The following is an 18,098-nucleotide window of genomic DNA, read 5'->3' as shown; positions in this document are numbered from 1 at the left end:
ACTCTCTAGCAAGTATCATATCCATTTGGGAAGCATTAATATCTTGGGAAAATATTTCCGCAAACGCTTTCTTCTTCTGCAATCCTTGTTTATTTATGGTCCCTTGATTCTCCTTTCATTTATTTAATCCAAAGATCAGAAATACAAGGGCATATGTAGTGTGTAGAAATCACTCTCCTTAATTTTCACATCAACGGCCCTTGAAAACAAGCAGAGGAAAACCCCAAATAACACAATTCTATATATGGCTTCCATTTTATTTCGAATCAGCTAAACAGTTTTTGATGCAGCACGAGCATAGAAGGATTACAAATGTAAATCTTGAAGAACAAAGGTTTGTGGAATCCGCTAGAGATTGGGATAAAACCGAAAGGTTGTCTGGATTTTTTCTAAGTTGATGCATTACATTGGGAGCCAAATGACTTTAAATAGACTTATAAACAGCCTCGGAAAGGCTCAAGGGTTTTGGGAATAAGAACAACATTAATCATACTTAAATAGAAAGATCGGATTTTTATTACAAAATTTAAAATGTAGTTTTGGAAGCCCAAACGGCCCTAAAATCCATCAATATATCATAGCAAACCAGTGAATTTAAACTAGGACGCCCCGCTCTTTTCGACAAGGTATCCTGGACCCAAAACGGAGCACAGACGCCTAATCTGTAAACTACTGCTGCGCCCTTTCATATTCCTTAGGTCTATTTCGTTCGGCTATTTGTTACATTAGTTTTACTCTCAGCTAACAATTCAGTTGTTTGATTTATAACAAAATGAACGTATCTCACACAAACTTTGCTTTGTGTGTGTGTTTGAAAATAAAGGATTTAAGATAACTTTGGAGTTCTCTACAATCTCATAATTCTCAAATAAAACTTAAATATTTTATTCTTCTCCATAAGGAGGTATTTATAAGATTACAAAAAAGGAATACTAGGAAATAAATCAAAACAATCATTGTCCACAAGACAAGGAAACCTAGACCAAATAAAATTAAATCATATCAAATCAAATCTCTAAAATACCTTTGTTTATATTTTCCAACACCACCTGTCAAATTCATGCAGTCATAAGTTAGCCATAAAAGAAATAAGATCTAATTGAAACTTATTTATGCTACAACGGATGTCATCGATATTAAGGTTTTACTAGTCTCTTAAAGAGGAATACAATTTGCTGGATTGCACCCACCAATTTTCCAATGGTGAAAAGTACTGCCCTTTGCTTCTAGGAGAGTCAGCATATTGGCACCAAACCTTGAGTTGGAAGTAGTGTGGTGGAATGCAGTTTTTTCTTTGAATTGTTGAAATTCCCACCCGCCTCAACAAATTATGTTTCTTTCTTGCACAAATAGAGATGGAGGTCGAGATTCCACAACACCACGACAATTCAATGAGCGAGCCAACTTCGTCTCTGAACTCAAGTCTTCACTTTGACCAGTGTATCCTATCAACGAAAGGGTGCTCGACGTGACCAAACTTTAGAACTCTTTCTTGACAATTGGCCTTTTTTGGTATGGTTGTGTACCCAAAACTCATTGAAAACTGAAAGCAGTAAAAAAGTGGAGAAAAAGAAAATCCAAACCTCAAAACTCAAAAGTGTAATTGTATCAGTATCAATGTGACACCATGTTGTGCGGTTATCGGAAATGCTATCATGGTTATATATGCACATTGCCATGTGTTTTTTTCTTCATCTATTCAAATTTGAATAAAAGATTATAGTTTGAAAGTTTCCATTGATGCTGTCAAGATTAAAGAAGCTATCAAGATTAAAGATGCATAGCAAATTGTGTTCTTAAGAATTCAACATGTGGTATATTTGGGTATATGTCTAATATACAACCAAAAGGGCAACACAGAAGGATTCAATATTAAAACAACTTTTTGTTTTCTTACAGTAATTTTTCATTTTATTTTCTTTTACCAATAAATATAGCGTAATCATATGTATATGATTTAGTATTCAAGTAATGCGTACTAAATTTAATACATTGTTCACGTATCTTTTCTAGATATGGAATAACTGGGAAGTAATGAGGAATGATACATCCCTATATAACATGGTCAAAAAGTTTGTCGAAGATACTAAATAAGGAATTTCAATTTCGGTAGAGGTCAATGCTTTTCCGCAACGAACAATTCGTCTTGTACTTGTGTGAGTATTTGGGAGACCGATTTGTCATTATCTTTGATCCCTCGCATTGAGAAAGCAAAACCGTCTACTGCAAAATCATATGAATCTGCACATTGTTTTACTGCTCCGGAGCCCTTAACAATATTGTTGCCGGTGGTGTTAAGCGCATTGACAAAGAAAGCTTTGCTTTGTTGTGCATTTGTTAGTGCTAATTTAAGAATGGATGTGTCAAGATCTTTGAGATTAGATGCTGATCGAGTTAGAATATCTTTCCAAAGAGATTTTACGCATTGCTTGTAGTTGTAGCCGAATTGGTCTTGGGTTTGCTTGCAAACACTTCTAATTAATGGAGACGCTCTTGCATTTGCAAATGGTGTTGGAGACGATGAAAGACATAAGAGCAATGATGCAATGAAAGTTGCATATCCGATTGAGGAGTCCATTTCTCAAGGTGTATGTTTCTTAAATTGATGAAAAGTGATTACAAATATTTGTTTGATTTATGGAATGGATGAACGGAGATCATATTTATAAACAACTCAAGGAGCGGGTATGGGTCTAAATTTAGGAGTGCAGAAGGTAAAGAAACCCATTTCTTTTGACTTTAGTTTTCTGGTCTTTTAGTTTTTGTTTTTTCTTTAACGTACTAACTAATAACACACTGGATGCAAACCACCTAACCTATTCTAGTTTAATTAACCAACTCCTCATTTCTAGAAACTCCAACATAACCAAAACTGATGCATGGTTATCAAAAGGATTTTTTCATTACATCGCAAGGATTAATTTCAGTCATTTCATTTGTTTTTTTTACAAATTCATTTACATCCATATTTACTTATCAATATATATGATGTTAGAAGAATCTAAAAAATTCAAATTGGTGGTATTAGAGGTGTTTCTTTTAGCCCATTTCGTCATGTTCGGTTAGCAGCTTAGGAGGATCGAGCCCTATTAAGCAAGGTTACGATAGGCGGCCTATGAACATGGGGACATGGACCCCTAACCTGGAAGTCTAGCGCCTCATCCGGCCTCCGGAAAGTTTATGGAACCTAAGGGTTGTGGATTATAACATCCAAACTTGGGCCTTACACCATTCAAATGAATAATCAAAAGGGCATTCTGATAATCAGCTGAGGGAGCATAATCAAGAAATTTTGTGTTTGATTTCCAAACATATTCCATTCACACCAATGTGTTAAATATCGCTAGGTCGTTATCGAGCGGCGGGTAGGGTTCTAACCAGTGGCCTAAGGTTTTTTTTTATCTTAATTAAATTTATTATATGACATACAAATAAGTGCATATATATATTTAAAAAAAATAAATAAGTAAAAATTATAATTGTAATGGGGAAACTTAAAATGAAAAATATAAATATAAATAAATTATATAAAGTACTACAATTTATTGAAAACATCAAAGAACTATCGCAAAGAGAGACGACCACATCGCATTCTTGGTTTCCTTTTTTTGGTCTAGGAAAGGATGAGTCAAGACTCAAAGTTAATTAAAACAAAACTAACACTTATTCTGCCTAGACCCACGTAGATGCCATACTTGATTTTCTAACCGTTTAGTAATTAATCGTGGTGCTGGCTAGCTGTCTAGACTGCTTTTTAGAACATCGATTCATACTGCTTTCACCATCTATCCTTCGCCTATCTTCATTAATCTTCAAATCACATATTTTTCATCAATCTATATAATTAAAAATAAAATTAAAAACTTAAAACGAATTGGTTATCAACCTAGCTCTTAAGTTTTAATTTTGTACCAAAATGTAGTGAGGGCTTATAGAAACGTAATGTATTCCACTATCGGAGTCGAAGCCCATATTGAAAGTTATCAATCTGTTTTTGCTACAATAGATGTGATCGATATTAAGGTTTTTCTAGTCTTTAAAAGTGGAATACGACTTGCTGGAATGCACCCACCAGTTTTCCAATGGCAAAAAGTACTACCCTTCATTTCTAAGAAGTCAGCATATTGGCATCAAACCTTTAGTTGGAAGTGGTGTGGTGGTGAGAGGTCCTTTTCTTTGAGTTGTTGAAATTCCCACCTGCCTCAACAAATTATGTCTCTTTCTTGCACGGATGGAGATGGAGGTCGAGACTCCTACAGCACCACAACAATTCAATGAGCAAACCAACTTCGTCTTTGAAATCAAGTTTTCCTTTTGACCCGTGTATCCTATCAATAGAAGGGTGCTCAACGGACCAATCTTTAGATCTCTTTCTTGCCAATTGGCTTTTTCTGTGTGATTGTATACCCAAAACTCATTGAAAACTGAAAGCAGTAAAAAAGTGGAGAAAAAGAAAATCCAAACCTCAAAACTCAAAGGTGTAATTGTATCAGTATCCATGTGACTCCATTTTGTGCGGTCATTTGAAATGCTATTATGGTTATATACGCACATTGCCATGCGTTCTTTTCTTCATGTTTTCAAATTTGAATAATCAACAAAGAATTATAGTTTGAAAGTTTCCACTGATGCTGTCAAGATTAAAGATGCATAGCAAATTGTGTTCTTAAGAATTCAACGTGTAGTATATCTGGGTATATGTGTAGTATATATGGACAACCAAAATAACAACATAGAAGGATTCAATGTTAAAACAATTTTTTGTTTTCTTACATTAATTTTTCATTCTTTTCTTTGCTTTTACAAATTAAACATACATTAATTATATGTATATTATTTAGTATTTAAGTAATGCGTACTGAATTTAATACATTGTTCACGTATCTTTTCTAGATATGGAATAACTGGGAAGTAATGAGGAATGCAACATCCCTATATAACATGATCAAAAAGTTTGTCGAAGATACTAAATAAGGAAGTTCAATTTCGGTAGAGGTCAATGCCTTTTCGCAACGAACAATTTCATCTTGTACTTGTGTGAGTATTTGGGAGACTGATTTGTCATTATCTTTGATCCCTCTCACTGAGAAAGCGAAACCGTCTACCGCAAAATCATATGAATCTGCACATTGTTTTATTGCTCCGGAGCCCTTAACAATATTGTTGCAGGTGGTGTTGAGTGCATTGATAAAGAAAGCTTTGCTTTGTTGTGCATTTGTTAGTGCTAATTTAAGAATGGCTGTGTTAAGATCTTTGAGATTAGATGCTGATCGAGTTGGAATATCTTTCCAAAGAGATTTTATGCATTGCTTGTAGTTGTAGCCAAATTGGTCTTGGGTTTGCTTGCAAACACTTCTAATTAATGGAGACGCTCGTGCATTTGCAAATGGTGTTGGAAACGATGAGAGACAAATGAGCAAGGATGCAATGAAAGTTGCATATCCGATTGAGGACTCCATTGCTCAAGGTGTATGTTTCTTAAATTGATGCTAAAGTGATTATAAATTATTGGTTTGGTTTGAGCAATGGATGAATGGAGATCATATTATAAACAACTCAAGGAAGGGGTATGGGTCTAAATTTAGGAGCACAGAAGGTAAAGAAACCCATGTCTTTTGACGTGTTTAGTTTTCTGGTCCTTTAGTTTTTGTTTTTTCTCTTACGTACTAACTAATAATGCATTGGATGCAAACCACCAAACCTATTCTAGTTTAATTAACCAACTCATCCTGTCTAGAAACTCCAATATATCCAAAGGTGATGCATGCTTATGAAAAGTAACTTTTTATTTGTTCCATTGCAATGATTAATTTAGCCATTGTGGAGCCAAAAATAATCACAAGGCGACATGTGGATTTTTGGTAATATGACAAAGTTACCCTTGAGACACACCGATTGTCCTACGCACGAGCCGTGGACAATCATTCTTTAATCAAGCCAAGAGTGTCCAAAAAAGGTAACCAATTCCAAATTATCTCATCCATCCTCAATTTAGGTAATTACTTCATAACCTACAAATTATTCCATATAAATGGAGATTAATTCCTAATTAATCCATTAATCACCAATTAAATCACCCATTTTCACACAAAAAACCTCTAAGGGCCGGCCACCTCCATTCCCTATATATATGACCCTATTTTTTCTAACAAAGGAGGTCCGCACTCTTGCAAAACTCCCAAAAACTCTCCAAATATTTTTCTCTCTAAATTCTAACTTTGGCATCGGAGGTTCTTCGACCAAAGCCCCCCCATTCATCGTGGGCGCGTGAGGCTCTTGGCCTTAACCTAAGGTGTTAATTGTTTTGTAGGTGCAATTTTGTCCAAGAAGAAGAAGGCAGAAATTTGCATCCACAGCCATTTCATTTGTTTTTTTTTTCTTTGACAAATTCAGCTACAACCATATTTACTTATCAATATATATGTTGTTAGAAGAATCTAAAAAATTCAAATTGATAGTGTTATAGGAGTATCTTTTAACCCATTTCGTCGTGTTCGGTTAGCAATTTGGGAGGCTCGAGTCCTATTAAGCATGGTTGCGATAGGCGGCCTAGGGGCATGGGGACATGGATCCTTGACCCGGAAGTCCAACACCTTGTTCGACCTTCGAAAAGTTTATCCAACCTAAGGGTTGTGGGTTTTAACATTCAAACCTGAGCTTTGTGCCGTTCGAAGGAATAATGATTCGGAAATGAGCTGAGGGAGTATAATCAAGACATTTTGTGCTTGATTTCCAAAAACATTCCGTTCACACCAATGCTTTAAACATCGCTAGACCATTATCAAGCGGCCGTTAGGGTCCTAACTGTTGACCTAGGTTTTTTTTTTAATATCTTTATTAGATTTATTGTATGACATATAAATAGGTGCATATTTATACTTAAAATAAGTAAATAAACTATACTTGTAATTGTAACATCCCACATCGCCCAGAGAAGTGAATCCTGTAAGCCTTATATGTATATTTCTATCTCTTCCTAGCACGATGCATTTTGGGAGCTCACTAGCTTCGGGTTCCATCGGAACTCCGAAGTTAAGCGAGTTCGCACGAGAGCTATCCTATGATGGTTGACCCACTGGAAAGTTCTTGTGTGAGTTCCTAGAAATAAAACTGTGAGGGCGTGGTCGGGGCCCAAAGCGGACAATATCGTGCTACGGCGGAGTCGAGCCTGGGATGTGATGGGGGCCCAGGCCGGGATGTGACAATTTGGTATCAGAGGGAGTGTGTAGACAAGGAAGTCGGGCCTGTAAGGGGGGGTGGATTGTAACATCCTACATCGCCCAGGGGAGTGGATCCTATAAGCCTTATATGTATATTCCTATCTCTTCCTAGCACGAGGCCTTTTGGGAGCTCACTGGCTTCGGGTTTTATCGGAACTCTGAAGTTAAGCGAGTTCGCGCGAGAGCAATCTCATGATGGGTGACCCACTGGGAAGTTCTCGTATGAGTTCCTAGAAATAAAACCGTGAGGGCAAAGCGGATAATATCGTGTTACAGCGGAGTCGATCCCGGGATGTGGTGGGGCCCGAGCCTGGATGTGACATAATGGAGAAACTTAAAATGCAAAAAATAAATGTAAATAAATTATAAAGTACTACAAATTATTGAAAACATCAAAGAACAATCTCAAAGAGAGACCTCGCATTGGATGCAAACCACCAAACCTATTCTAGTTTAATTTGTTTTGAACTGAAACCAGCTTCTCCTTTCTAGAACATGACAAAAAGTGAAGCATGCTTAACAAAAGTATTTTATTTTATTTTATTACATCGGAAGGATTAATTTAGGCCATTTCATTTGCTTTTTACAAATTCCTCTACATTCATATTTACTTCTCGATAAAAATAATATATGGACTTCTGAAGAATCTCCACAAATTTATATTTGCTATAAGAAATTTAAGTGTGTCTATCATATAGGCGAAAACGGAAAAGTATATATGAAACAATATCCAACAATATGCTTTAGTAGACAAAAGTTGGCATATTGTTTATCGGCATTTCTTTCTCTCTTTTTGTTGTTGTATACCGAGACAGACCCTTATCATAAGGATAGTCGTCCCTCTGAAACTCCAGGCACAGCCCAGGCAAACAATCCTTATGTCCATTATTCGCCTGTTCTGGTGACATCGAATTCTTCTACCAAGCGTTAGTGTTTTTGTTGTTCCCTTGTTTCTTTACGCAGTTCTCTTAAGAATCAATCCTTCGATTATAATAATGATCATTAGCTAGCCTTAATTTAACTGATAAAGAAATTTCTTTTGGGAAACTTTTGTGCTCTAGTTGTATCCATGCTTATAAAAGTACCAAATTTTAAATTTTAGTGCTACTTGACTTTTTACATGTAAAAACCTTTTCAATTATAGTTTGATATATGTGAATCTCACGCAAATAATGTGGAGTAAAAAATAATCAAGAAAATTATGGAGGCGACACTTGTACTTTTGGGTGAAAATGACAAAATTACCCACGAGCTACACTGGAACTTCCACGCGCAAGTAGCGGACCATAACGACTCAATCAAGGTCAATAGTGATCAAAATAGATATTTATTCAAAATCTATTTCATCCATTCTCATCAAATCCTCCCCACAAGGTAACCCTCAATTATTCATTCAAATTTGGATTAATTACCTAAATTAATTGATTAATTTCCTAATTAATTGATTAATTTTCTAATTAATTAAATAATTTTCTAATTAATTAAATAATTTTCTAATTGATTGCAAGATATTATTTTGACATAATATCTTGCAATTACATCCAAAAACCACCATAAGTGGCCAAACCCTTTTTCTCCAAATAGGTGTCGGCTACTTCCCTATAAATAGCTCTCATTTCTCCCAAAAACCTAAGTTCATTCTTCTCCAAAAATTCTCTAAACACTTTCTTTCTCAAATTCTAACTTTGGCATCAGAGGTTCTTCGGCCAAAGCCCCTCATTCATCGTGGGCGTGTGAGGCTCTTGGCCTTGACTTAAAGTGTTAATTGTTTTGCAGGTGCATTTTCGTCCAAGAATAAGAAGGCAGAAATTTGCAACCACAAATTGGTGTTTTCATTGAGAGTTTGATTCACACGCAGCACCACTATGGTAGCTACGGGGACCACCGTGGCAGTGAGGAGTGGGCCAGCTCGATGGTAGCAGACCATAGCCTTATGCGCTGCCACTACAACAGCCCAAACCCAGGACCAAGTATAGGCCTAAGCGCTAGCAGCAGCCGCACAAGTATCACAGCAGGTGGCCCAATCTCCAGCCCATGTTGCAGGGCAGCCAAGCCATGCCCAGCACGAGCAAGCCTAAGACGCATTGCAGGCCTGAGCTGCGCTGACCATTCCTTTGGCCTAAATCTAAAGCGCTCTCACCGCCGCACCTCGCCCACGCGCCCCACACATGACACGACCCACTTTCGAGACCCAACCCACTCCCGTGGCTCACTTGGTGTTCCTGACTAGTCCAAGATCGGTTCAACAGTCTTGGATTCAGATTTCTAGACCAACGATTAAACTGGGGATATTTTCATCCCATTTATCCGCAGATTTGACATTTCCCAACTCAAATCTTGCGCCCAAAGTCCACTACACTTCCGCTACTCAAGGAGACGCATACCGTCTAAGCTCTTCCCACCCGAATGACGAACCACACTTGTCTCGACAAGTAAAAGAGTTGACAAGCATCCTCGCACAACATACGACTTTGGTGAATCAGCTCTTGCAATGCACCGAGATGCAACGTGCTTTAGACGAGGTTTCCCGAAGCATGACAAAGGCAGACGACGAACCTCTCCAGCAGCGTCCAGGCAAATAGCCTCTCAACCAGCCATGATCCGGGCGTTCTAGCAGTTAACGCTCCCGCATGGATCCTCGAGATAGCATATACTCTCATCTTAGCACGCGGATGAGCGTACACTCCCAATCAAGCCCACAAATGAGCATACGTTCACGGTTGAGGCCACACTCTGATTATCAACATGGACAACCTTCTAGGCGAAGTGTTTATTCACAACTAGGCTCGCAAAGAGCATTTTTCACCTCACATTGGAGTAGGCAAAATGGCGGATGGAGAGAAGTAGTCCCTCAATCTGGCTCAAGTTCAACCGGTAGCCTGCAATTAGCCCGCTCACTTGCCATGAACGTGCCACATGCACCGCAGCCACGACATAGACGAGTCGAGCATAAGAAAGAGCGGCCTAGACCAATAGGTCACGACCAAGGGCAGCCGAAAGTTCCATAGCCCCATCAGAGGCAAATTCAAGAAGAAGTTGAGAGGCTCTTAATTGAACGATTACGCGATTTCCAGTGCAACGAGGCTACTGACGATGCTTTTCAACGAAACATGACCAACATAAGCAGGTCATCATTCATGCATAAGATTGAACAGACAGATCCACCTCGCGGGTTCCATATGCCTCACTTTACTCCATACAAGGGAGGTGAAGATCCGGACCAACATCTCAAGCACTACTGTAGTACCATGATCCTCTACAGGAACAACAACGCGCTTTTGTGCAAATTTTTTGCAACAACTCTACAAGGCGAGGTGCAAGACCGGTTTCACACATTGCCGCCACAGTCGATTCGGAGTTTCAACGAACTTTCCTTAGTTTTCACTAAGGAATATTCGTCTAACCGCTCAATCAAAAGGACATCCGATCATCTCTTCAGCATCGTAAAAGGCCATTAGGAGACAATTCGCGACTATATCAAGAGGTTCAAAGCAGAGAAGGCCAAGATTATTGGCTATATCGAAGGCATAGCAACGACAACATTCAAAAATAGGCTTCTCATCGAACACCCTTTATTCGAAAAATTGATCATGGGAGAAGAACTGACCATGGCAGCTTTGTATGCTTTGGCGGAGAAGCACGCATTATGGGACGAGGTCAAGCAGTCTAACAAAAATGAGTCAGTAAAGAAGCATCCTTCGACCAGAGAAGACTCAGCACTCGAAACATTCACCAAGTTCACAGTTCTAAGTAAGCTCAAGAACACCACCTATGAAGAGCAATCTTACCAGGCTGGATCAGACAAAATATTGTGCATTCCATCAAGGACCAAGCCACACTACCAACGGCTGCCAGAAATAGAAGCAGAACCTTGAGAAGCTGACAAATGAGGGCTGGTGCGACGAGTATCTTGACAAGTCAACGACACAACCTACATAAGCAAAGGAAATCTCCATCACCCCCTGAACCCCGTTAGTGTTTTTCCAAATAAGTTTAGTAGCTCGATGAACAAAACCTCACAAGTCGAGGATTATCCAATTTGTTATGCAATTTCTACCTTCCAGCACGGTTGATCCATTTCTTTATTCTCAATGAAGATTCAAGAAGTTATTCATAAGCTTGGCTCAACTGCTGTCTACAACAACTGCTCAAACCCCTATCTGGGTCTGCTCTCCAGTGCGAGAGGATAAATTAATTACTATCCAATGCGAGAGGGGAAACTAATTCCCCGACACCCATCTGGGTTTGCTCTCCATTGCGAGAGGATAAACTAATTCCCCGACACCCATCTGGGTTTGCTCTCCAGTGCGAGAGGATAAACTAATTGCTCTCCAGTGTGCGAAGGTAAACTAATTGCTCTCCAGTGCGAGAGGGTAAACTAATTGTTCTTCAATGCTAGAGGGTGAACTAATTGCTCTCCAGTACGAGAGGGTAAACTAATTCCCCGACACCCATCTGGGTAAGCTCTCCAGTGCGAGAAGGCCACATAACTCAAAAAATCGAATGCTTGAATACCAACTAGGCATCAAATGGTCAGGGCGCAACAACCACTGTAGACTTAACAGTTCGCTTATCCGACACTTCATCTTTAGTTGCTCCGATCTTGACAACTCTATCCTTGACTGCTCCATGTACGACAGCTGAGAAATCAAACTCAAACAGTTTCCTCATTTTTGGCAAGCAGCTCATGCCACGCCACTTCCTCGCCCCATGTCAAGCCAGTCCTTGGCTTCAGCCAAGCCGAGCAGCACAAGCAATGACCCCTACCACACCACCTCTTTGCCCCATGCCAAGTCAACTCCTGGCCCCTGCTAGCCGACGTTTCGCACCACCCCGACAACTGTCCCGTGGCAACACCACCCAAGAAGAAGACAAGGAAAATTAAGTTTTTCTTACATCGGTGCAGCGCTGAGAAGACAAAGAAATCAACGGAAGACTGTTCTTTACACGTGCAAGCAAAGAAGAGTGCTAGGGGAGGGGGAACAAATATCCTCTAGTTTTCTCTCTTTCTTATAGGGATAAATAATTGCCCTCCGAAGTTGATTTAATCTCCTACTTAAGGTAGGCTTAAATAGGCTTTGGAGGTGATTTATTTCCCTTTCCTAGAAGAATCTAATTCCAAGTCCAAGTGAGAATCTGCATCAAAGCTGGAGATCTTTACACCTGTTGCCCTTTCCTATGACCAGCCCAACAGATGTGCGGTATTTGTGGAGTAAGAAATAATCAAGAAAGTTATGGAGGCGACACGTGTACTTTTGGGTGAAAATGACAAAATTACCCTCAAGCTACACCGAAACTTCCACAAACAAGTAGCGGACAATCACGACTCAATCAAGGTCAAAAGTGATCAAAATAGGTATTTATTCAAAATCTATATCATTCATCCACATCACATCCTCCACACAAGGTAACCCTCATTTATTCATTCAAATTAGGATTAATTACCTAAATTAATTGATTAATTTCCTAATTAATTAATTAATTTCCTAATTGATTGCAACATATTATTTTGACATAATATCTTTCAATTACACCCAAAAACCACCATAAGTGGCCGGATCCCTTTTCTCCAAATAGGGGGGCCGGCCACACCCCTATAAATAGCTCCCATTTCTGCCAAAAACCTAAGTTCATTCTTCTCCAAAAATTCTCTATACACTTTCTCTCTCAAATTCTAACTTTGGCATCAGAGGTTCTTTGGCCAAAGCCCCTATAGTGTGGTGGAACGCGGTTTTTTCTTTGAATTGTTCAAATTCCGCCTCAACAAATTCTATTTCTTTCTTGCACGAATAGAGATGGAGGTCGAGATTCCACAGCACCACAACAATTCAATGAGCGAGCCAACTTCATCTCTGAACTCAAGTCTTCACTTTGACCTGTGTATCCTATCAATGGAAGGGTGCTCGACGTGACCAAACTTTAGAACTCTTTCTTGACAATTGGCTTTTTTTGGGTATGATTGGGTACCCAAAACTAATTGAAATTTGAAAGCAGAAGAAAAGTGGAGAAAAAGAAAATGCAAACCACAAAACTCAAAAGTGTAATTGTATCGGTATCAATGTGACTCCATGTTGTGCGGTCATCAGAAATGCTATCATGGTTATATATGCACATTGCCATGCATTTTTTTCTTCATCTATTCAAATTTGAATAATCAATAAAAGAATTATAGTTTGAAAGTTTCCACTGATGTTGTCAAGATTAAAGATGCATAGCAAATTGTGTTCTTAAGAATTCAACGTGTGGTATATTTGGGTATATGTCTAATATGGACAACCAAAAGAGCAACACAGAAGGATTCAATATTAAAACAACTTTTGGTTTTCTTACAGTAATTTTTTATTTTCTTTTCTTTTACAAATTAAATATAGAGTAATCATATGTATATGATTTAGTATTCAAGTAATGCGTACTAAATTTAATACATTGTTCACGTATCTTTTCTAGATATGGAATAACTGGGAAGTAATGAGGAATGCAACATCCCTATATAACATGGTCAAAAAGTTTGTCGAAGATACTAAATAAGGAAGTTCAATTTCAGTAGAGGTTAATGCTTTTCCGCAACGAACAATTTCGTCTTGTACTTGTGTGAGTATTTGGGAGACCGATTTGTCATTATCTTTCATCCCTCGTATTGAGAAAATGAAACCATCTACTGCAAAATCATATGAATCTGCACATTGTTTTACTGCTCCAGAGCCCTTAACAATATTGTTGTCGGTGGTGTTGAGCGCATTGACAAAGAAAGCTTTGCTTTGTTGTGCGTTTGTTAGTGCTAATTTAAGAATGGCTGTGTCAAGATCTTTGAGATTAGATTCTGATCGAGTTGGAATATCTTTCCAAAGAGATTTTACGCATTGCTTGTAGTTGTAGCCGAATTGGTCTTGGGTTTGCTTGCAAACGCTTCTAATTAATGGAGACGCTCTTGCATTTGCAAATGGTGTTGGAGACGATGAAAGACATAAGAGCAATGATGCAATGAAAGTTGCATATCCGGTTGAGGAGTCCATTTCTCAAGGTGTATGTTTCTTAAATTGAAAAAGTGATTACAAATATTTGTTTGATTTATGGAATGGATGAACGGAGATCATATTTATAAACAACTCAAGGAGCGGGAATGGGTCTAAATTTAGGGGTGCAGAGGTAAAGAAACCCATTTCTTTTGGCGTGACTAGTTTTTTGGTTCTTTAGTTTTTATTTTTTCTTTAACGTACTAACTGATAACACACTGGATGCAAACCACCTAACCTTTTCTAGTTTAATTAACCAACTCCTCATTTCTAGAAACTCCAACATAACCAAAAGTGATGCATGCTTATCAAAAGGATTTTTTCTTTACATCGCAAGGATTAATTTAAGTCATTTCATTTGTTTTTTAACTGATTCTTTTACATCCATATTTACTTATCAATATATATGATGTTAGAAGAATCTAAAAAATTCAGATTGATGGTATTAGAGGAGTTTCTTTTAGCCCATTTCGTCGTGTTTGGTTAGTAGCTTAGGAGGATCGAGCCCTATTAAGCGAGGTTACGATAGGCGGCCTATGAGCGTGGGGACATGGACCCCTAACCTGGAACTCCAGTGTCTCATCCGGCCTCCGGAAAGTTTATGGAACCTAAGGGTTGTGGATTATAACATCCAAACTTGGGCTTTACAGCATTCGAAGGAATAATCAAAAGGGCGTTCTGATAATCAGTTGAGGGAGCATAATCAATAAATTTTGTGTTTGATTTCCAGACATATTCCGTTGACACCAATGTTTTAAATATCGCTAGATCGTTATCGAGCGGCGGGTAGGGTTCTAACTAGTTGCCTAAGGTTTTTTTTTATCTTAATTAAATTTATTATATGACATACAAATAAGTGCATATATATATTTAAAAAAATTAAATAAGTGAAAATTATAATTGTAATGGGGAAACTTAAAATGGAAAATATAAATATAAATAAATTGTATAATGTAAACATCAAAGAACTATCGCAAAAAGAGACGACCTCATCGCATTATTGGTTTCCTTTTTCTGTCTGGGAAAGGGTGAGTCAAGACTCAAAGTTAATTAAACAAAACAAAACAAACATTTATTCTGCCTAAACCCACGTAGGTGCCATACTTGATTTTCTAACCATTTAGTAATTAATCGTGGTGCTGGCTAGCTGTCTAGACTACTTTTTAGAACATCGATTCACACTGCTTTCATCAATCTATATAATTAAAAATAAAATTAAAAACTTAAAACGAATTGGTTATCAAACTAGCTCTTAAGTTTTAATTTTGTACCAAAATGTAGTGAGGGCTTATAGAAACCTAATGTAACTATCGGAGTTGAAGCCCATATTGAAAGTTATCAATTTGTTTTTGCTACAACAGATGTGATTGATATTAAAGTTTTACTAGTCTCTAAAAGTGGAATACGACTTGTTGGAATGCACCCACTAGTTTTCCAATGGCAGAAAGTACTACCCTTCGCTTCTAGGAAGTTAGCATATTGCCACCGGACCTTGAGTTGGAAGTGGTGTGGTGATGCGCGGTCCTTTTCTTTGAGTTGTTGAAATTCCCACCTGCCTCAACATATCATGTCGCTTTCTTGCACGGACGGAGATGGAGGTCGAGATTCCCACAGCACCACGACAATTCATTGAGCGAACCAACTTCATCTCTGAAATCAAGTCTTCCTTTTGACTCATGTATCCTATCAACGGAAGGGTGCTCAACGGACCAATCTTTAGATCTCTTTCTTGCCAATTGGCTTTTTCTTTGTGAGATTGTATACCCAAAACTCATTGAAAACTGAAAGCAGTAGAAAAGTGGAGAAAAAGAAAATCCAAACCTCAAAGTGTAATTGTATCAGTATCAATGTGACTCCATGTTGTGCAGTCATTTGAAATGCTATTATGGTTATATATGCACATTGCCATGCGTTCTTTTCTTCATCTTTTCAAATTTGAATAATCAACAAAGAATTAGAGTTTGAAAGTTTCCACTGATGTTGTCAAGATTAAAGATACATAGCAAATTGTATTCTTAAGAATTCACACTACAAGAAAAGTGGGCTAAGAACACAATTGATCTGTGTCCTTTTCATTTTCATTGAGCACCAATACATATCTGTGCGTGTTGAGTATCATTGAACACAAAACTATTTTATATGTGCTCTCTAAGCAAAAAGAACATTGGTTTGTGCCAAAAATGAAGTGTATTTGTGCCTACTTGCATGTGTCACCCTTATAAATGTTAGAAATAAGATTTGTTTGTTAATTTACGAAAGCACAATAAAAGATTTCGTGCTCTCCGATGTAATATATTTAAATTAAAAGTAAGTTTTCATGTCATTGCTTTTACTTTTTCCCATTCTCAATTCCTTTACATTTAGGGCGCGTTTACGTAAAGGTAATGAGAATCAAGAAACGGAATTGAATTCCGATTACGGCTTACACCGGTGTTTACTAACGTGAGAGGAATCAAAAATCGTGTGGGACCCAGTTGAATTCCGGAATCACACTCCGAAATTTCCCGAAGTCGGATTCTCTAGCAACAGGTGGTAATTGAATTCCTTGTATTGTTGTCCTCCAGGAATCATACTTTTGTTCCTAAATTACCCTCTTAATTCGTCTTCTGCAAATCCACCCAAATTGGGAGGTCGCATGGGTGGTGGGAGGACATGTGAATATGGGAGGCAGTGGGAGGATCTGTGAATATCGGAGGTTGTGGGGGCTGGGGAAGAAGAGGATATGAAGGATTGGGGAGCGTGGAGGACCTGTGAGTATGATGGGTGGTGGGAAGGGTTGTGCGGGCTGGGAAAGAAGAAGGCAGCAAGGATGAAACGAAGAGGCATGGGAGACTGGGGGTGCTCTGGAAGTCGAAGAAAAGATGGGGATGAGAGGAAACGGAGAGGCATGGGAGATCAATTGGGGGTGCTCTGGAAGAAGGTAAAGAAAAGATGGGGATGAGAGGAAACGGAGAGGCGTGGGAGGTCGACCGGGGGTGCTCTGGAATAAGGTGTAGGAAAGATAGAGATAGGAGGATGGGAGGAAGAAAAGTCAAGTTTGTAAAGATAAATTTAATTTTATATAAATAAACTTAATTTTCAATAATTATAGCATAAAAATCATTTATTCACAACAAGGACAATTTAGTATTTACATTACTTGGAACAAAGGCATTTTAGTAATCATACTGGTTTACATTCCGATTCTGCTGAATTAGTAAACAGCTTTATGGAATTCTATTCCGATTCCAGACAGTTTTAGTAAACAACTTCAACAGGAATCCGATTCTGATTCCGCCTCATTTCATTTCCTCCCTAATCCAATTCCTCCTCAATTCAATTCCTTCCAATTTGATTACGGATTAGTAAACGCGCCATTAGTTCACGCCTTTCCTCTCTCACCCTCTCTCTTAAACTCTACTCCTTGTCCTCCTCAGCAGTCTTCCTTTCTCCCCTATCCTCTCTTTCCCTCCTCTTTCATACAACAAAGTCGTTGTCCACCCATCACCAACGACCGTCTAATTATACCTCTAGAATCCTCTTGTCGACCTCTGTCTCTCTCTCCGACTCCCTTTCTCTCTCTACCTTCCCAGATTCGGTCCATCTCTCTTCCTTTTCCCGATCTGATGGTTTTTTATGAACCAATCCAAGGCATAACTCCCAGATTCGGACCATCTTTATTCTCTACATTCCCAAATCCTAGATTCGGTCTCTCTCTCTAATTCTCTCTTATTTGATTTGATTTTCAAAAAATATATAGATCTACTTGATTTTCTTTCCTACTATTGTCTTCTTCAAGCTACATCGATCTAGATAGTCAGAAAGATGTGGGCAAGCAAAAAAGGAGGGTCACCGGAGGCCACCCTAGAAACTACCATTGGCATCT

At 38.4% G+C, this 18,098-nt stretch overlaps 2 protein-coding genes and 1 pseudogene across 2 annotated transcripts; all 3 read right to left on the bottom strand.

Moving 5' to 3' along the window:
* Window positions 1-2,009: 2,009 nt before the first annotated feature.
* On the bottom strand, window positions 2,010-2,578 carry LOC126616008 (uncharacterized; annotated as a pseudogene).
* A 2,311-nt stretch (window positions 2,579-4,889) lies between these two features.
* Window positions 4,890-5,459, bottom strand: LOC126615995 (uncharacterized). Its single transcript, XM_050283952.1, has one exon. It carries the CDS (start codon window positions 5,457-5,459, stop codon window positions 4,890-4,892), a length of 570 nt encoding a protein of 189 aa, XP_050139909.1.
* Window positions 5,460-13,663: 8,204 nt separating this feature from the next.
* LOC126616001 (uncharacterized) lies at window positions 13,664-14,233 on the bottom strand. Its single transcript, XM_050283958.1, has one exon. The coding sequence runs from the start codon at window positions 14,231-14,233 to the stop codon at window positions 13,664-13,666; it is 570 nt and encodes a 189-aa protein (XP_050139915.1).
* Window positions 14,234-18,098: the final 3,865 nt, after the last annotated feature.

The sequence above is a fragment of the Malus sylvestris genome, chromosome 3 (genome assembly GCF_916048215.2).
Source record: "Malus sylvestris chromosome 3, drMalSylv7.2, whole genome shotgun sequence".
Taxonomy (NCBI): domain Eukaryota; kingdom Viridiplantae; phylum Streptophyta; class Magnoliopsida; order Rosales; family Rosaceae; genus Malus; species Malus sylvestris.
Note: the sequence above shows the minus strand (reverse complement) of the source record. Positions and strands in the feature narration are given on the sequence as shown.